The 21,463-nt window shown below is 45.2% G+C and overlaps 1 protein-coding gene across 1 annotated transcript in view; it reads right to left on the bottom strand.

The window, feature by feature from the left end:
• Positions 1–21,463, bottom strand: part of PRKCA (protein kinase C, alpha) — a 363,042-nt gene that overhangs the window by 114,644 nt on the left and 226,935 nt on the right. The window contains exons 6-8 of the mRNA XM_011930418.1: positions 3,559–3,715; positions 2,394–2,528; positions 1,787–1,883 (exon numbers count right to left, since the gene is read on the bottom strand). Of these exons, the coding sequence (XP_011785808.1) occupies positions 1,787–1,883; positions 2,394–2,528; positions 3,559–3,715 (389 nt within the window). The remainder of the gene's footprint in view (positions 1–1,786; positions 1,884–2,393; positions 2,529–3,558; positions 3,716–21,463) is intronic.

Genomic DNA, 21,463 nt, shown 5'->3' with positions numbered 1-21,463 from the left:
TTTTTTTTTGAGACAGAGTCTTGCTCTGTTGCCCAGGCTGGAGTGCAGTGGCATGAATTTGGCTCACTGCAACTTCCGCCTCCCAGGTTTAAGCAATTCTCATGCCTCAGCCTCTGGAGTAGCTGGGAGTACAAGCGCATGCCACCAAACCCAGCTAATTTTTGTATTTTTAGTAGAGATCGGGTTTCGACATGTTGGCCAGTCTTGAACTCCTGACCTCAAGTGATCTGCCTGCCTCAACCTCCCAAAGTCCTGGGATTACAGGAGTGAGCCACCGCACCCGGCCTGGTTCTAAGTTTTAACATTAGAACTCTGCCAACATTAAGATAAATCAGAATGTATCACATAAAAACCTGGATTTCTGTCTTCTCTTAAGAAGGAAGATTCGGCAACACAGGCCTGGACTTGCACGTGAGAAACATCAAGTTGGGCAGGGTAGCAGTAGCTGCCACCTGCAGACAGGGCTCAAGCTTACCAGCTTACCCCAGTCTCCACCACTCCCTACTGCCTCAATCCTGAGGCCTGCTGTTCACTGCCATTTATTATCTGTGAATCATTTCACTCATTCGTGCTCTCAAGGACATCTAACCAAAGAGCCCCTGCCACGAACATAGACTTTGCCACGAACATAGACTTTAACCAAACATCAGTTTAACAAAGTAATTGGAACAACTGCATATTTTACATCCTTTGGGATTCATTCTCTCTGAGTAAGACCTATATGTTTCTTTTGCGGGGTGCATGTAGGAGGTTTCTTATCCTCCCAAGACCACTCTTCCCCACCCCCCAGATCTGTCTGTTTCTTAGAGAACAACAGAAGAAGGAAAACAGGAGCAACAGCATCCCATTAGTGTCAACATTTCAGTAACAGTTCAGCACCTATACACGTGTGCGCGTGCATGTGTACTGCTCTAGAGTGGGGAAATTCCGGGAAATTCTAATGAGTCTGAAGAAGAGAAAGATTCACAAAGGAATTAACCAGTTACACAGACTGAAAAGGCTACTCTACGAGTCCCTCGAACAGCCAAAATGAAGGGTGATGAGAGAAGCAGAAAAGTATTAGAAGTTGTGACTTTAAAACATAAGGAAGGTACTTAGAGAAAAGAACTGTTTACTAAAAGCTGAGATGTCTGGTAATGAAGAGGAGAAGGGAGAGAGAGAAGAAAAAGAGAAGTAAGGAGCAGAGGAAGAGAAGAAAAAAGACCAGGGAATCCGGGACAGAGGCAAACACAAATACCAAGAGGAAGAAGAGAAGGAGGTGGCCTTTGCTGAACACCTGGAGCATAGATAAAAAAGGATCACACACAAAGGCATATTTGTTTAAGCTGGTCTTTCAGAACAAAATTAGGAACCTTGTACTTTCTGTAGGAAAAAAAAAAGTCTCAGATGATAGCCTGATTACACACAAATGAGCTCCCAAGGAAAGACCAAAACGACTTCCTCCTTTTCAGAAGAGCACAAGTCCTCCTTTGTAAGAACAATCCTGCCCCTCAGAGCCTGCTTCTCTCCCCAGTGATGCACAAATCGATCTCTTATGCAAAAATCAACCATGCTCTCATTTCTGGGATATTTCCAGTTTCCATTTTCTAAGTGATAAGAGTCATAAAAAGTCAACAGCTTGCAAAGGAAAGGGAGTGAACAACATTTATGTTTTTAAATAAAGAAAAAGATAATTAACATTTAGATTACTTTTTTGCCTTTCAAAAATGTGACCATGCTATCTCGGCTGTTCCTGAAGTCAGGCTTTCTAAAGGAAAGGTGTTTCCAGGCATTTTGTTATCCTCACCTCGAATTTCTGCCTGAGTTCCATGTTTCCTTCTTCGTCCCCTTCTGGAATGGGTACATTGTAGTACTCACCTTCTTCTTGGTTAAGCAACTTGTACCTTTCAAAGACAGGAGAAAAAGAGTTACCACCGCAAGTTTAGCAAGCGTTCTCCTGAACCCCTAGTCAAGCTGTTTTGTGAAATGCATCCTATGGAGAGGCTACAGCCAGAGAAGTAGACACTTGACTTTTTAAAATTTTTATATTTTTGAGACAGGGTAGCCCTGTTGCCCAGGCTGGAGGGCAGTGGTGAATCACGGCTCACTGCAGCCTCAACCTCCTGGGCTCAAGCGATCCTCAAGCCTCAGCCTCCTAAGTAGCTGGGACTACAGGTTATACCACCACGCCTGGCTAATTTTTGTATTTTTTGTAGAGATGGGGTTTCTCCATGTTGCCCAGGCTGGTCTCAAACTTCAGGGCTCGAGCAATCCACCTGCCTCGGCCTCTTGAAGTGCTGGGATTATAGGCATCAGTACCATGTCCGGTCTCAACTGACACTTTAGAGACTGAAACCTAACTGTCTAAATGGTCTGATGCTTTGAGACATATTCAACCTCAGCGGCTTCCATACCATCCACTGGCTGGCATCTTCATTAGCTCCGAAACCCCAAAGGAAAGGGATCCCATGAAGTCATTCCTTGTTGTTCGATCCCAGTCCCAGATTTCTACAGACAGTCGTCGGTCTTTGTCTGAAGGTTTCAATTTGCTACAAGACACACACACATGCAAACACTAGGTTATTTTGATCATGGTTTCTTGGGAGATACCACCTGTACATGATTTGAGCCTGAGATAGAGAAATAGTATATTTGATTCTCTTCCTGGTCCAGTAAAATACCAACCCCTTATGCTGGCAACCAAAGCGCTACAGGAGGAGTTAACAAACTACGACCCATGGGCCAAATCTAGCCCACTATTTTTATAAATAAAGTTTTATTAGAACCCAGCCATGGCTATTTGTTTACATATTGCCTATGGCTGCTTTGACACTAGAAAGTTGTATAGGTGCAACAGAGGCTATATGACCCACAAGGCCTAAAATATATGCTATCTGATCCTTTATAGAGCAGAGCTTGCCGGTCCCTCTAGAATAGACAGCTACCTTTCTGGTTGTCCACAGAAAAACTGCTTCCTGTATACTAGTCTACAAAGGGGACCTCTTGCTTTTGCTCAGCTGCACTCAGTCTTCCTGACTTATTTATTCCCTCCTTCCTTCTTCCCCTTCTACCATCTCTACCTCTGAAATCCTGGCAACCCTTCCGGCTGGCTTTAAGTGTCACCTTTTCCAGGAAGTCTTCTCTCTTTGAAGGCAAGAATGATCTTGCCATTTCAGTGGCAATAACACTTCCTATATTACTCACTCATTCTGTGGTCTAAAAATTATTTAAATTCTTGTCTTATGCCCTTCCCTAACTCTCAAAAGAACCTAAGTCCATCGAGAGGTGGACACACCGGATACATTTTTACATCATCTTTAATCCCTTACACAGAATTGTTTATCCAGGTTAGATAATGATAATAATTTGAGGCCGGAATTATGCAACTCTTGGTAAATCAAATTACTATCTATCAAACAGGTGCTAATAGCTACCTCCCTAATGGCAGCCTGAGGAGGTCTTAGGACTGAAGACATGTTTAAAGACATTTATAATGAACCTACTTCATTACCTCAAATAATGAGGCGGGCAACTGCATGGTGTATAGGAACGAGATTTGATCAAGGAGAGAGCACTTACAATGTAAAGGACTCATTCCACTGGGGATTTAGTGTGGAGCGGATGGTTTTGGTTTTTTGTTTGCTTTCATTCTTGGGATCAGGAATAAGTTTCAGCTTCACATAAGGATCTGAAAGCCCGTTTGGATCCATAGGGATTAGATTTTTTGCATCTCGTACTGTGAAGAGAGAAGGAAGAAAACATTACAAAAAGAGAACGGACCTATATTGCCCAGTGTCCTGTGCCAATACCAAGCTGAGTAAAAGAGAAGTCAGGATGGCATTTAAGGAGAGAGACGGTGGGAAGACAAAAGCCTCTAATGCTCGATGTGAGAAAAACTACCCACTGCCGCCACTGGCAGAGATAATAGGCATCATGAGGGCCCTTGTGGGCGGGTCTTGGGACTCAGCACCAGTCTGGACTGGCAGCATCAGCAACACTCAGATATCTATTAGAAATGCAGATCCCACCCCAAACCTGCCGAAGCAGAATCTGTTATTTAACAAGATTCCCAGGTGACCTCTGCAGCACCCCAGGAGTAATGGTGCACCCTCCCTGCATGGAAGCAACCAGCCCGACCTGGTCCATGGCGCCGCACATGCACCTGACCTCCCAGAAGGTGTTGTCCCTTTTTGTGGGTAAAGGCCAATGGCTTCCAACTCTGCCTGTACATTGGAATCACAAGGGAGTTGGGGAATGGGGGAGTTAAAAATTCTAATCCCCAGAATTAAACTAGAATCTCCAAGGAATGTGGTTCAAATATTCATTTTTAAAGCTCCTTGGGTGATTCTACTGGGCAGCAGGGCAAGCACCACTGCTGTATACAGCTGTAACTCAGAACTGCTGCCCGGTGCGGTCCACGGACCAGCGACATCTACATCACCTGGGAGCTCATTAGACATGCAGAACCTTGGGTCCCACCTCAGACTTAATAACTCAGAATCCTCACTTTAACAAGACCTCCAGGTGCTTCCAATGCAATCCTAGCTTGAGAAACCTGATATGGGAATCAAAACTAATTAGAAGGAAAGTCCATTTCGTCCACAGAAGAAAACAGGCTCGGAGATTTAAGAGCTGGCAGAGGCTCACAACTGTGAGAAGCTGTCTAACGCCACTGCACATCAACGTAAAAGGTAATTATCTACTGCTATAATGAAGGGACAAAGGCCTGAGCCTCCTATCCCAAATGCCTTCCTCATTATATTCCCATGGCATCTTTCCCAGTGAGACTGAATTACCAGATATGCAACAGGTCAGACACCATCTACACCCGTATAACTGGGACCAGGCTCCCTGGTCCAGTGGTTCCCACAGTGTGGTCCCTGGACCGGCGGCACTGGCATCATCTCCTGAATCAGAACTCTGGGGTGGAGTCCAATGGTCTGTGTTTACCAAGCCTCCGGGTGATTCTGATGTCCATAAATGTTGCAGAACCACAGATCTAGGCAATTAGCATAGTTTATCAGCATAGTTTAATTATTAAGAATTACAAAAAGAACTTTAGAAGAAGGCACTGGAGTTGTCAGTGGGCAGGGTTAGATGGGGAGGGGGCGGGGGGAGAATCTGAAAGATGTTGGGTCTTTGGACACAAATGAGGGAGGTACAGCCCTAAGATCAGAAGTCAGAGACAGGCATTGCCTTTACTAGTCTGTGGCCCTACTGTGTGCCGCCTCCTGCCAGCCAACAGCCTTACATCCTCCTTACCTGGCAGCCTTACACAGGTGGGTAACAGATGGGACTATATTCAAATACAGAGGGGGAGGGGGCTGGCTCAGGCCTGCTAGCCACAGAGAAGTTGAACATATGTTTCTCGTACCCCATTTGTGCCTTCCAAGTATTTCTTCTCCTAAGAAAATATCGAACCTCATTCATCTCGGGGAGCAGATGGCACATAAATAAAACACACAGGCATGGTCCCTGTGGCTCAGCAGGTGTACGTGCAAACTCTGCCTCCTTCACCATGTAACCCTGAGCACTGGGAAGCTTTGTCTCTGAGCCTATGTTTCTTCATCTAGAAAAATGAAGAGGGGCATAATTCCAGTGGTATAGAATTGTTGGGAGAATCAAATAAAATAATGTTTATAAAACACCTTACATGGTTAGGGGCTTGGAAAATGAAAAAAAAAAAAAATTCCATGATGTGGGTGTTCACTACACCCCAGGCATGATGGACTCGTTTCCACTCTTATCATGCTGAAATCTATAGGGCTGGAGGCCCCCAGGGGACTTGGTCGCTGGAGAATTCATCAAGCTCATGTGAAAGGTTTTAATCCAATGCAGAAGGTCTCGCCCACTAAAACATCAACACTGAGTATCACCAAAGATGAGCACAAAAATGGAGCTCTCCCATGAGGAATGGAAAGAGGCCAGCGGTCTCTCTCTGATTAAACACCAGAATGAGAATCAGATGCTTTTTAAAAGGCAGAAAATGCCCTGGAATGTCTAACACTGGAGGCTGCAGAAGGTCACATCCTGGACAAGCCAAAGAAGACCCTTATCAAGGCCACCAAGAGGCCCTGCGTTGCCTCCTGCCAGTTGCCGAATTATTGCGGGTGCCGGCTTTTATATCTTCAATTTATATTCCTGACAGACAACACACACAAAAAATCATTTAAGTAAGATCTCTTCTGAATGGTGATGAGTTAAAATCTTGATGGGATTTAAAGCTGTGAGCTTCCTACTGAGATAGTATCATTTAAGTTGAAATAAAATAAGTTGAAAATAAAAAGTTATCAATTCCAAATGTCATTAAAGCAGACAGTGGGTCCAAATTTCAATTTCTTATCACAGCAGAGAACAGCCTGTGTGATGTGTGACTCATGGCATGCCAGGACACCTGAATCAGGATTATGAGCAACTAACTTGGGGTCCCATCTCAGAGTACAGGATCTGGGGCAAGGCTGCCTGCGTTTGCATTCTGGCTCTGCCACTCTGTGGCTGTGGACAAGCTATTTTATCTCCCTAAGTTTCCTCATCTGGAAAATTGTATCTCCTTCCAGTCAGGATTATGTAGGCTCATACATGTAAAGTGCTTAAAGCAGTGATAGGCACAGGGTGAGAGCATAATAGCAATGATCATAATTGCTCTTAATACAAGTTACTGGTGGAGAACAAAATCGACAAGCCTCAGATGCGCAGAAACTGCACTGACAGCTTACGGAGTGGCAAGCAAATGCCAGGGAAAACAGTACAGTGTGGCAATGTTCTAACAGGGTTGCAACTGTATGGTTTCAAGAACGTCAGGCTAAGAGACAATGCTAGGGGGCATTCCTCACAGGAGTAGTTGTAAGGAAGCTGGAAGAGGGGAAGCTAGGAAAGAGAACATAAGAGGAAAATTGAAGTGGGGAAGCACATGAGAATAAGGGCTAGAGACAGAAGAGAGAAACAAGGGAAAGACGTGATCGAGAAGTGAAATCAAATCCCAACACTTTGGGAGGCTGAGGTGGGTGGATCACATGATGCTGGGAGTTTGAGACCAACATCATTGTGATCACATGATGTTGGGAGTCTGGCCAACATGGTGAAACCCCGTTTCTACTAAAAACACAAAAAGGAGCCGGGTGTGCTGGTGGGCACCTGTAATCCCAGATAGGAGATTGAGGCACGAGAATCGCTTGAACCCAGGAGGCGGAGGCTGCAGTGAGCTGAGATCGTGCCACTGCACTCCAGCCTGGGCGACACAGTGAGACTCTATCCCCCCTACCCGTCAAAAAAAGATGTGGAGTCAGAGAGTGGGGACGCTGCCACAGGCTAGGTGGACAGACGTTCTCAACCTCAGCTATACGCTGGAAACACCTGGGATGTTTTAGTCAAACAGTGATCCCTGGGCCGCGCCCTCAGAGAGTCAGATCTACTTGGTCCGGGTTGAGGCCCAGGCATCGGGATGGTGAAGCTCCCCAGAGGAGTCTCAGGTACAGCCAGCACTCTTCACTGCGCTCAGCACTCGCTCTCCGCGTGTGCTCCCTGGCCTAACACACCGACATCATTTGAAGACTTCGACTATTATTCACATTTTTCTTTAAATTGGCTCCCTTTTTAATAGCCCACCATTTAAAAAGGAAATGTATCACTACAGGAAACAGAAAACCAAGATTGTTTGCCATAAATGGAAGGTAACCAGAAAAGTAAACACAACGAAAATCGATGCTATTCATTTCTATCTGGATCCAGTTGTCTGAGATCTTCAGTCTCTTAGCTACGAAGGGGAAATTAACAAGTGCTAGAGTTTTAAGGATATTCCAGCCCCAGAAGTCTTTGCTGCTTCAACTGAGATGGAAAGAAAATTGGGAATAACTAACTCATCATGTAATTTAAGATTTTTTAACATAAGTACCTTCAGAAATCACCTCAAGTGCAACCAGAAGTCACACCCATCAGTGGCCCCATCCCACACTTGGGAAGCACAGTTGGAGGGAATGCTAATTCCGAGGTTATTAAGGAAGTGGAATATTCCACAGCCTAACAGCAGTACTGGGTCCAAGAAGAACAGACCCGGCACCGGTCCCACGGCTCATTTCTTGTCTTTCACTATCTGCAAGAACCAACTTGTTTCGACCCACAGAATTAAGATAAGGAAACACACACACAAAAAAATCACACTACTTTGATACGTACAATATTGAAAATGAGATTTTTTTTTTTAAAGATCATGCCAACTCAAGTTCCAAAAGATAGGTCTCGAAACACAACAGTATAGAAACAACACACTTCCCTTGCTCATTCAGCTGCAGAAGCACTGACTGCTGCCCGAGGTCTACCCAAATGGCAGGGAACGCGGGAAGAATGGTTTTCTATCACAGCTCATTAGCAGTTCTGCAGCCTTCATGAGGAGGAGACATCTGCTGAGGAAATACATCTGTGCCACGGTACTGGCCATTTCAGAATAGAAAGTCTGTTCTGTAATTCCAGAACTTTAATAGAAATATAGAATACTAATTATATTCCCATATTTTTGGCTTCAGATGGCTGCTCTGAAATGATCAGCTGTCAAGCCTGGCACTGAGAAAAAACAGCCTGGGTTAGAAGGTTATATAATTTCTTGATCATAGAACCTATCATTTCTGGATAAAGCTCATTCAAATGAGATGATGAAGACCGAGAACCACCTACCCAGTGATCCCTGATGCAGGTGGCTCGGCAGCCCAGGACATGAGAGTTGTAGAGTTTTAAGTCAATGTTGAGGAATGGGGTGGGGATACAGGCAGATGGGGCTGTCTCATCAGCTCGGAGAATCGAAGCCACAGGGGCACCACAGTACATGGCACAGTGCAGGCTAAGCAATGAAGTCAGTGATTTTGCCAAGAGCCTGCTTGATGAAAAGTGGAGATGTGGACCCAGGCAGGAAGCCAGGCAGGAGTGACCCCCATGCTTTCTCTGGGAGAAGCAAGGTGCGCCCACAAAGGCTTCCAGGCACCTGAATGAGGGATGCACATCTGATGGCACACTGGGGAAAGCCAGGCTGTCTCTGCTTGAATGGGTGCTCCAGGTGGTGGATGACTTCTCAGGGGCAGCATCACTTAGGGTAGCTAGGGTCAAATCTCTGCCTGCCACGTATTAGCTGGATGGCTTTGGATAAATTACCCAACTTTGCAGTTTGTTCATCTGTAAAACAGGGACAGTAACAGTGCCCATCCCATAGGGCTGTTGTGAAACTAAGTGAATTGATATACACAAAGAATTTAGAAGAGAACCCAGGACAAAGGAAGTGTTATGTATTTGCTATTATTACTAACGGTAGTGTTAAAGAAGCATTCGCTATCTTTATCATCATTGCCATCACCACCACTACCCCCACCATCATTCAGTTCTCTCTGACCCCAGAAGCAGGGCTGTTTCCTCAGGGTAACAGACCCCATTAGGCTGCAGTGAAACAGTCAGCAACTAGGTGTTCCAAAATAATTTGCAATTAAAAAAAATAACTCATTGCAATCCTTGATCTATTCAGAGAATGGTCCAGATGTTTTCCTTCTGTTTTTTGAGATGGAGTCTCACTCTGCTGCCCAGGCTGGAAAGCAGTGGTGCGATCTTGGCTCACTGCAACCTCCACCTCCTGGGTTCAAGCGATTCTCCTGCGTCAGCCTCTAGAGTAGCTGGGACTACAAGCACCCGCCACCACGCCTGGCTAACTTTTGTATTTTCAGTAGAGACGGGGTTTCGCCATGTTGGCCAGGCTGGTCTCAAACTCCTGACCTCAAGTGATCCACTCGCCTTGGCCTCCCAAAGTGCTGGGATTACAGGCCTGAGCCACCGCACCCAGCCCCTCCAGGTGGTTTCTTAATCTGGAGAATATATGTAGCATAAATGATGGGGTGGAATGATAAACACCCATGACTTATCACCTCACATAAAAGCTAGATTGGTGGCAACACTGCGGAACCCACCCAGTGTGTGCCCCTTTCCCACCTCCCCCCACCCCCACTGTGGATTTTTAACCTCACTCTGAGGGCGCTCCAGCTGGGCAATGGGTCAAAGTAAGGTCATGGTCATGCAGAGGTTCTGAAGGATTCATCCATGGGCACATACACCAAAAGCTTTGTTGAGGACACAGCTGTACCCCTGTTGCCTGCGGACCAGAGTTGTCAGGACCGACCCACAGTGACCCCGCCCATCAGAGGGTTCATGTCTATATGGAGACCTTGTTTAGTAATGTACAAAAGTCAAGTGTCTCCAGATTTAAGGACAACATGGCCCTTCAAATGATCTGTTTTGCTTTAGGAAATAATTCTCTGCTTTTATTGCTTTTTCTCGCCCGTCTAAGAGCGCCCTTGTTCCTGGCTTCTACTTAAAAGCCAAGAACAAGGACAAAGGCTCAAAACAGAATTACTGCCAAAGTCAGGATTGTTCAGTGTGTGCTGAACCAGTGACACCTCCCACCTCCACCCCTGCCTGACAGCAAAAGCAAGAGGAAACAAAATTCTCCAATCCTACTCCACACCAGGCATGAGCAAAAATGTCCTCTGACACTGCAGAAAAAACAAACAAACAAACAAACTCTTCTTTGTTTGAAGTTACCAACAGCAAAAGAAATGTGAATGCAAAGATGTTGGTGGAAGGGCAGATAATTGCTGGAAACAGGCAAGATGTAGTGTCTGTGGTCGAAAGAACTTCGTATCATTCAACACCAGGCCATGGAGTGAGGGACGCCTCCCAAACCCATGAGCCTTGTCTTTGAGGAATAAAAAATGACTTCAAACCCAGAGAATTCATTATTTTGATAATTATTAGATACCCAGAATGTTCTCTCAAAGGACTTCAGATCCATAATTTAATTTCATGTAAAAAGATGCTATTATCAAGCCCATTTGCAGATAGGGCCTTCAGGCAGAGAGAGGTGAAATCACCTGTCCACTACACAAAGCCAATGAGTAGCCAGCCTGGGGTGAACTAGTGATTGTACAAAACTCCACTTTTGCTTGCTGTTGCATAGAAATGACTTGAGCAAGACAAAGTCCCAGAGAAGAGGTGGTGAAGTCAGCCTCAGCTGGGAGGGGATGGAGGAGAAGGTTGCTCAGGAAAAGGAGGAGGAAAGGAAACACTCTTCCACTAGAAGGATGGGTGGCCAAAGAGCACAGAGGGAAAAGTGAACACACACCTTGCGGTGCTGTACTGAGCCCTGGGTGTGCCTATAGGGGTGGTGGGAAGGCAGGCAAAGCCTGCGCAGCTATGTCTGTGCTTTGGTGCCTTCAACTTAGTAAAGGGTTTAAAGGTGCTGCACCTGATTTAAAGGTGTGAGTGTAGTAGCTTCAGGGATGTAATTCTAAAACCAATAAACCTCTTAGTACACTGGGATGTTCCAGCCACTACAGCTGGAATGTGCTGACATCTGCCTAAGAACCAACAGGCCAGTGACTGAATCAACGAAGACCATGATGTACCCAGTGACCACGCAGCCGGTGAGTACCCAGCAACCACGCCACCAAAGAGGAAATGGTGCTTTAGTGGGTTCTCTCTCTCTCTCTGCTGCCAGTGAGTACCCAGCAACCATGCCACCAAAGAGGAAATGGTGCTTTAGTGGGTTCTCTCTCTCTCTCTCTGCTGCCAGTGAGTACCCAGCAACCATGCCACCAAAGAGGAAATGGTGCTTTAGTGGGTTCTCTCTCTCTCTCTGCTGCCAGTGAGTACCCAGCAACCACGCCACCAAAGAGGAAATGGTGCTTTAGTGGGTTCTCTCTCTCTCTCTGCTGCCAGTGAGTACCCAGCAACCACGCCACCAAAGAGGAAATGGTGCTTTAGTGGGTTCTCTCTCTCTGCTGCCAGTGAGTACCCAGCAACCATGCCACCAAAGAGGAAATGGTGCTTTAGTGGGTTCTCTCTCTCTCTCTGCTGCAGTTACCGATTCTAGGACAAACATGGAAAGCACAGAGGGAAAAGAAGATTGCAGTGGGTGTGAAAACGAGCTGGGTAAATTTGCACTGATGTAGAGATTTTTAAGGCCACAAAACAAATATTGAAACCAAGGAAAAATGACACTCCACAAAATAGCATAAATGTATCTAAAACAGTGTTCATTTCCCTACAGTAATGTTCCCAATGACAATGGTGTGCATACTGCAAGAAGCCTATTGGGTGGCTGGGACTGTCCTTTTTTTTTTTTTTTTTTTTTTTTTCAGGCAACAAGGACTGTTTAACCCTATGCAGGAGGAAACAAAAAAATAAGTGGTGTGGGGAAAAGTTGTGGGTTCTGAAAATGTTTAGTCTCTGCCAGATGAATGACTGTTGGCTGAAGTAGGCTTCTCCACCACTAAGTGGAGTATGCTAAAGCTCATACTGCCCCAGTTCAGATCCCAGGACTTAACTTTAGCTCTGGCCTGTTTTCTGCTAGCAGGATGGCATCAATAATAATCTTCGCAATAGGTATCCTCAGTTTCCTGTGGCTGCTGGAACAAAGTATCACAAACTTCCTGGTTAAGACAACAGAAATGTATTGTCTCGCAGCTCTGGAGGTCAGGAGTCCAACATCCACATCACCAGGTCAAAATCAGGGGCTCCACAGGGCCATGTTCCTTCTGGAGACTCTAGAGGAAAATCCACTCCAGGCCTCTTCCAGCTTCCAGTGGCAGCAGGCATGACTTGGCTTGTGGCCACATCACCTTCTTCTCTGTACCTATAATTTCTCTCTATGTCTCTCTAAGGATACACATGTGATCACATTTAGGGCCCATCCAAATCATCCACAAATAATTTCCCCACCTCAACATGCTTAACTTTATCACATTTGCAAAGACCCCCTTTCCAAATTAAGGGCACATTTATAGTGTGCCCTTAATCCCTTAATCCAGGGATTAAGATATGATGTCTTTGGGTAGTTGTTATTCATCCTACTACAAGTACTACTGAGGAGTTTCTTCTTGGAGTGATGAAAATGTTCTGGGTTGGACAGTGGTGGTGGTTGCACAATCTTGTGAATTCACAATCTTGTGAATACACTGAAAACCACTACACTGTACATTTTTTAAGGGTGAATATTATGACCTGTGAGTTATATCTGAATTAACAAAGAGGACTTTACTGACAGGTTTCCACTTAAAGTGGGTGCTTTAATACACCCACTCACTTAATACTCACAGTACTCCTGTGAAATAATGACTCAGATGCCCACTTTCCAGATGACAAAACCAAGGCAGAGAGATGTTAACAAACCTGCTCAAGGTTGGACGTTTAGTAAGGGATGGAGTCAGGAGTGCAACTCAGTCCTGCCTCAGGGGCCTGGGCATTAACCTCTGTGTGGTCCCCACAAGGTGACCTCTGCATTCAGGTTCACCTATTTGTGCGGAATAGGAGATAGCAAACCTTTTCTAAAAAGAGCCAGATCATCAGTCGTTTAGGCTTTGCAGGTCACAAAGTCTCTACTGCCACTATTCAGGTCTATTGTGAAGCGAAAGCAGACACAGACAATATGTGAACAAATGAACGCAGCTGTGTTCCAATAAAACTTTATTTAAAAAATAGGCCAGGCACGGTGGCTCATGCCTGTAATCCTAGCACTTTGGGAGGCCAAGGTGGGTGGATTGCCTGAGCTCAGGAGCTCGAGACCAACCTGGGCAACATGGTGAAAACCTGTCTCTATTAAAATACAAATTAGCTGGGTGTAGCGGTGGGTGCCTGTAGTCCCAGCTACTCAGGAGTCTGAGGCACGAGAATTGCTTCAACCCAGGAGGCAGAGGTTTCAGAGAGTCGAGATCGCGCCACCGTGCTCCAGCCTGGGTGACAGAGTGAGACTTGGTCTCAAAAAAAAAAAAAAAAAAAAGAATAGGCTGTGGGCCAGATTTGGACCTTGGGCGGTAGTTTACTGACCCCCAGCATAGAACAAACACTACCCCACCAACACAATGAGTTGTTTGAGGAGAAAGTGACACAGAAGAGAAAGTTCTACTTCCCTTAGGTTCCTTCTGCTTTGATTTGAGCCTCTGAACTCTGACCTTGTGCTAAAGCAAGGAAGGGGTTCTGGGCTGGGGGCGGGGTTGGGGGAGAAGTGTGTGAATCCACCTTCTCCCGTCTTAGCAGAACCTTCAGAAACCAGCACCTCTCATGTGCACCTTATGCCTGCTTCTTTTCTCCCGGCTTTTCTGGTGCAGCAGTTGGCACTCCTGGACAAACCTGACTCACAGCCTCCTCTTCAGGGCGTCTCATCTGGCCGTGACTTGTTGCAATTGGCCAACCCCACCTTGTTCAGGCTCCCCCAGCCGCTCCCACACCTTAGCCCCACCCAGGAGCAAGTGCAAACAGGGAGCGCCATAGGATATCCACAGGGCCATTCTTTAATTATGCAACGGCTGCCTCGGAAATACGGATTTTAAATGAACATGTGCACAGTAGGGCTGGGCCACAAGCAAGCTGACCTGTCGGGGCAAGCCTGGTGTGGGAGAGGCCCCTCTGCTTCCTCGTTATTCTAGCTGCGTTTTTCCAGAGTTCAGGGCTGGTCCTGCTGAGAAAGTACCCTCCTAACAGCTTGGTTACTCAGTTCAGGAGCATTTCCAGCGGCCGATGGGCTGGACCAGATAGAAAAAGGGAAAAAACCCTCACCCCACTAGTTCAGCTGCACCACGGAGCTCTCAAGTTTCCTCTGGCTCACATTTTCCCGGTCACGTTACCGGGAAGAACACGCTGTTCTTGAGGTTTGTTTGCGTCTCTACTTTGGGCCTCTTCTGACGATGCTGCGAGGGAGAACTTGGGTCTAAGAAGCTGCCAGTTCCCTCACGTCGCCACAAGTCAGTTCTGCACCGGGAGCCAGAACTCCTCGGCAAATGTTGATTGGGAAACTGGTGGAGTGACAGATTGCTTCCGGAACAGGATTTACCGAGCGCCCTTCCCACGTGACATTCCGGGGGCGGTCAAGCTGTCTAGCAATAAGGCAAGGTTCTGGGTTTAGGGGCTCTGACTTGGAGCCTCTAAAACCGTGCAGGCACACAAGCCCTGGCAAGGGTGGGACACGTTACAGGCACTGCTGGGTCAGCTGGCATGGGACCCTGGGAGGAATCAGAACTGGCATTGCTAGGGGCTATCATGTGGGCACAGAAGGCCGTTTCAGAAGGGGCCCAGGCAGACTCCGGCTGCCGCAGGAGAGGGGGCTGGGAAGTGTAGCTCCCAAGTGACACTCCTGACACACACAGGCTTTAACTTTGGATAACAGGCACATCCTAAAACACTCTGGGCTGGGCATTCTCCGTTCTCTTTAAGTCATGCACCTCTTTAATACAACACTGCAGTTTTTATGACATTCTAGGTGAGGCCCTGGGTAGAGAACCTCTGTTGTATATTTCAAGAGCCTGGTTCCGCAGGGACCAAGGGATCGTCCTCTCCCCACGCACTTTCAGTACCTGTGTGCAAAGGGACAGCAGGCTTCCTCCGGGTCATTCCTGCTTTGGCTAGGGATGGGAAGAGCTCTGTGCTGTGGTCTGAATGTTTGTGCCTCTTGCCCCCAATTTGTGTTTGAAATCCTAACCCTCAAGGCAATGGCATTAAGAGGAGGGGCCTTTGGGAGGTGATTAGACCAGGAGGGCAGAGCCTCCATGAAGAGGATCAGTGTCCTTGTAAGAGAAGCCCGAGGGAGCTGGTTTGCCCTTCCACCGTGTGAGGACGTGGGGCTATCGGAAAATGGGCCCTCTCTGGCCACTGAGTTTTCCTGTGCCCTGATCTTGGAGTCTCCAGCCTCCATAACTGTGAGAAGTAAACTTCTGTTGCTTATGAGCCACCCAGTTAAAAAGGTATATTATTAGGTCAGACTAAGGCTGTTTTGGAGCTGGGAGAAGTCCTGGCAACAGAGAGCAAGTGCTCGCTGGGATCTGCGTTTGGATAGGAGGCGTTGGATGGTTGGTCCATGATGGTGGCGGCATATCCTGCCACTGGTGTGGGCACGTCTTCCCATCGGTGGGCATGCACTGTGGTCAGGCCCTCCATGGCATAAGGAGGTAACTGATTTCTCAAGCATGAACAATGAAGAGTCGACAGGACGGGTGAGTCGGTCGTGGGTAGCAGCCCAGGCACTACCACTCGTCAGACTGATTCACTAGAATCATTTGGCCAGAAGCAACAAAAAAATCATATTCTTCTCCCATTAACAAGTTAGAACTGAGAGATTCTCTATCATAGCTTGAGTGGCACTTGGTTACAGTACCTTTGAGGTTCCCAATGTGGAAAACAGGCCTCTAACCTGTTTCCTACCATTTACTTGAACACCTCTATCTAAATGTCAGTGGTGCTCTGTCCTCTGGCCCACACTCCCCTAGCAGATGCTGGTATGACTTCGGAGCTGGCATTCATTCTGACGGGTTGGTTCTATATGTTAAATATTTAACTGCATGCAACCTGTCACATTTAGTATTTATATAACCCAAAAGAACCACTCTACACCAACAAGGCTACTCTCTTTGTTTTTAGTTCTTCTGAACCCCCACTGCCTAGCACAGCACCGTGGGTGAACTGAGTAACTGCTGAACACGCGTATCTCCGTGCCCACCTTGCTCTGTGCTTCTGGGTCCACACTGCCCCATCGCTGGGGACACTCCCCCATCCATCTCAGTGCTGTCAGCCCTTAGCCTTGCACAAGACCCATTTCCTCTGCCCTTCCACTCTCCTGCCAGCCTAGCCCAGCCCAAAGGTGTTCCATATCTACAGACTGACAGCACCTTGAGGGCAAGGGCCACAACCCCTCCTACCCCCAGGTACTACTTCCCCAGGGCAACCACACGAGACAGACAAGATAAAATCTGCACTCAGTGGATTCTTGCTGAATGACTGGAACACTAACGCAGACAGGAAAGCTTGGAAACTTCTCAGCTCTGGGTTGCAGTACATAAAGTGTCCATTTGGAGGGACTCTTGGACAAGGAAAAACCACCTAGGCCTTTTCACAGGCGAAGAAAGCCAGGCCAAGAGGAGTCGCACACTTTTTTGAAACTGTTAAATGCTTTGAAGAAATAATCTCTGCACTCACAAAAGACAAAAGAGCATAGGATGTATCTCCACTTACAGGAAAAACGGGTCAGAAAGGGACTTTGGCTCTTGGTTACGTAATGATCACGTGGAACTTCTCTAGATTTCAGGAAATAAAATGCACAGGTGTCATCAATCACGATGAACAATTTTTGACTGGGTAATTACAGACTGAGATTCTGTGTACAAACTGAGTCTGGGTGCTGTCTGGTTCACTGCATTTGTTCTATTTATGCTGTATCAAGTCTGTTGACACCGTCTGTGTTTATGAATGCTGCAGAATTTCTGATGTGATCTCTTTCATGTTTAGAAATAATGACCCCTAAATTTTGTGATATTTGTTTCCTTATTACCAGAGACAAAGGCAAGAAGAATGAGATAACACTAAAAATACATCTGCTCAGACATCACCTCCCAGCTTCATATGGCCCCGTACACAAACCTGGACTGAGGAACATGAACCGTTTTCCTATTTGGAACCTATTTAGTGAATATTCTGTTTTGCTGGTGAGGCTGGCTGCTTGATGATAAGAGTGAATCTCTGTGCCATTCACGTACCAGAAAACACGGGTCAGCAATTCATCAACCAAAGTTCTGCTGGAACAAAACTTACATAAGAGAATTTAGAGGACTGTGGTGTAAGATGAGAAATAGCAATGTTTAGTCCTTGGAAAAAGATAATAAATATTTCATTACTTTCCCTTTTACAATTAGTGGAACATAAAATTTTATATTAAGGTTCTATAACTCTGATGTTTCAAAGGAAAATGAAACCTAGTTGTGAGAGAAATATTTTCCAGGTTATGAGAGACTGAAATGATTCTACTAAAACAATGTAGGAAGATATTTATTTTAAGAAGAATTTCTTCTTCTTATAGGAGTAATGGGTACACCCATCATACAAGAAATTTAAAGACATAAAAGTATAAAGAAGAGGCTTGGTGCAGTGGCTCGTAATCCCAGCACTTTGGGAGGCCGAGTAGGTGGATCCACGAGGTCAGGAGATCGAGACCATCCTGGCTAACATGGGGAAACCCTATCTCTACTAAAAATACAAAAAAACTAGCCAGGTGTGGTGGTGGGCACCTGTAATTCCAGCCACTTGGGAGGATGAGGCAGGAGAGTTCACTCCCAGGCGTGAACCTGGGAGGCAGAGCTTGCAGTGAGCCGAGATCATGCCACTGCACTCCAGCCTGGGCGACAGAGCAAGACTCCATCTCAAGAAAGAAAAAAAAAAGTATAAAGAAAAAAACTAAAACAACTATACTTCTATATGGGAGAACGAACATTGGCACATTAGCATATTTAGGGCCAGTATCTTCCACATCTATCTACAATGAAATATTTATTTTTATAGAATTCACATCACACTAGAAAGAAAGTTTTAGATCCTGCCTTTATAACAAAGTATGCTTTGAAAACATTTTAAATGTCTAACATCTCGTTTTATGGCTAATCAGAATTTAATCAATTCCCTGTTTGGGGGCATCTATAAACTTTATCATTTTTCACTTTTACAAATAATATAGCAACTGACCATCTTTGTGCATAAATATTCATTGAAATTTCTGATACTTTTTTCTTGTTCTATTTATGCTGTGCAAGTCTGGTCATACCCTGTGTGTTTAAGAACGCCACAGCATTTCTGATGCAAAGAAGAATAAGAATACATTCTTGGAAGTAGATTAAAGGATGGAAAATTATTCAAGATTCTTGGCATACATTGCCAAATTACTCCTCTAAAAGTTTACCAAAATCCTACCAAAACCATATCAAGATGTGGTGAGAACAGTAAAGAATAACACTGTAGTTCTGACTTTCTTATTTTTGAGGTTAAATTTTTTCCCATGGTTATTTGCCCATTTGTATTCATTTTTGCCTGACTTACCCCTTATTCAAGTTTTCTAGAAGGTAGTAACAAGTTTTCTTACTGTGTCAGAAGAGTTGTTGAGATATAAATGATAAGAGCCCTTTGTCATAGTTGCTGCAAACTGTGTTACATGTCACCATTCTTCTAGAAACAGAGAAGCTTAACTTATTATGCAGTTAAATCTGTCAAACATTTCCTTTAATTTCTTCCATTTTTTTTTTTAGGCTTACAAAAACCTTGCCCTTTCTGAGATCAGCTTAATACTCACCTAAGTTTTAAATATCTTTTTTTTTATATTTAACTTTTAAGACCATTTGAAATTTATTTTGGTATATAGTGTGAAGCAGGATCTAATTTGTTTTCCTCCAAATGTTCAGACAACTTCTCAACATTATTAATGGAACAAGCCCTATCTTTCCCATTGGTCCGCACGGCTTCTGTTAATATTAGGCTCTGTTTTCAGGGCCATGTATTTTATCTTCTTCAACTTTCTGATAATTCGTGCAACAAGCTTAGACTTTAAATTGTTCTAGATTTCCAATGCATGTTAGTGGTACAAGCCCCTGATTCCGCTTTCTCCATCCAGGTGTATAGAGTTTCCTGACTCGGGGCAATTCTACTTCCATTGCTTTCTTTCTTTTCATCTCATAAATCCCTGCCCATCCTTTTTCTCAGTATTTATGGGTCATTTTACTTTAGGTGTAGGTCTCATTCATAGGATATCGCTGAATTTTAGCAAAACATCCCATCTGAAAATGGTGGGCAGCTTAACCTGTTACCTTATCCTCAATATTTTTACCCACAAGTATGTACATGGTAAGGTATTCAACACCTTGGACATATTAACTAACCTCCGTAATAACCCTACTTGGTATCCACATTTTATAGATGAGGAAGCTGAGGCTTGGAGAGATTTAGTAGTACCTAGGACAAGGTCACCCAGCTAACAAGGGCAGGGGCTGAAAACCCAGGCAGCCCAATTCCAGTACATTCTTAAACCAACCCCCCCGCCCTGCCCAACTTCTTGGCTGCCTCTGACCTGTAGGACTTCACTTGTTATCACCCCTCTGACTCCTAATTGCTTGCTTTGTTTTCAGTTTTTTTTTTTTTTTTTTGAGATGAGTCTCCCACTATCGCCTGGGCTGGCATGCAATGGTGCAATCTCGGCTCACTGCAACCTCTGCCTCCTGGGTTCAGGCCATTGTCCTACCTCAGCCTCCCAAGTAGCTGGGATTACAGGCGCCCACCACCACACCAGGCTAATTTTTTGTATTTTTAGTAGAGATGGGTTTCACTATGTTGGCCAGACTGGTCTCGAACTCCTGACCTCGTGATCTGCCCACCTCGACTTCCCAAAGTGCTGGGATTTCAGGCTTTAGCCACTGTACCTGGCCTTCAGTCTTTTACTATACTCTGTTTTCTTTGCATTTATTTTTTCTAGAATTTTTTAAAATTATTTTTTATTTTTATTTATTTTTGAGATAGATAGGGTCTCACTCTGCCACCCAGGCTGGAGTGTAGTAGTGCGATCATGGCTCACTGCAGCCTTGACCTCCTGTGCTCAAGCAATCCTCCTACCTCAGTCTCCCAAGTAGCTGGGACTACAGGCACATGCCATCAAGCCAGTCACTTCTGTGTGTGTGTGTGTGTGGTTTTTTTTTTTGGTAGAGATGGAGATTTCACCATGTCCAGGCTGGTCTTGAACTCCTGGGTTCAAGCAGTCCTCCCACCTCAGCTTCCCAGTGATGGAATCACAGGTGTGAGCTACAATGCCCAGTAAAAATTTTTAAAATATTGTTTAAATTCACCCAAAAACATCTTTTTTAATCCTACATTTCTCTGATCATCAAAGGAAAGAATGAGATAGCATCTTCTGACCACTCTCCCCGAGGGCATGAAGCACTGCGCATGCTCTCTTCTTACTCCCTGTGACCTCCCATCCTACTTCCTGTTTCTGTTACTGTAAAATTATCTGGAGTTTGGGATCTCTAATGCTTGTCATAATTTTTATATGAGTTACAGTTTTGATGGCTGTTTTCCACATGAACAGGTTCCACTGATTTTAATGCTTACTGCTTATCCTTATACGACTTCCCCATCCCTGAACTTTTAATTTTACTTCATCTTGCCGTCCTCTTTAGCACGCCTTTAAATAATTTTCAAGAAAGTGTGGGTGATGTATATTCTGAGCTCTTGCATCTCTGAGAATATGCCACATGACTGGCAACTTGGCTGGGTGAGAAATCTGGGGCCAATTTACTTTGTTCTTCCAAACTCTGTAAGTGATGTTTTCTTTTCTCTTAAAATTTAGTAGTGCATACGATTAGAGGTCTAGTGACAACCTGGTTTTTATTCTCCTGTAGGTCAACTATATATTCTGAAGAAAAGGTATTTGTTTTCTTTCTTTGTAATTAAAAGCGCCAGAACGTTTCTTTATTGAGACGGAGTCTTGCTCTGTCACCCAGGCTGGAGTGCAGTGGTGCAATCTCGGCTAACTGCATCCTCCGCCTCCTGGGTTCAGGCGATTCTCCTGCCTCAGCCTCCAGAGTAGCTGGGACTACAGGCGCACACCACCACGCCTGGCTAATTTTTTGTATTTTTGGTAGAGATGGGGTTTCACCATGTT

Source organism: Colobus angolensis, unplaced genomic scaffold (genome assembly GCF_000951035.1).
Source record: "Colobus angolensis palliatus isolate OR3802 unplaced genomic scaffold, Cang.pa_1.0 Scaffold1, whole genome shotgun sequence".
In the NCBI taxonomy this organism is placed as follows: Eukaryota; Metazoa; Chordata; class Mammalia; order Primates; family Cercopithecidae; genus Colobus; species Colobus angolensis.
This window is presented reverse-complemented; position numbering and strand designations above follow the sequence as displayed.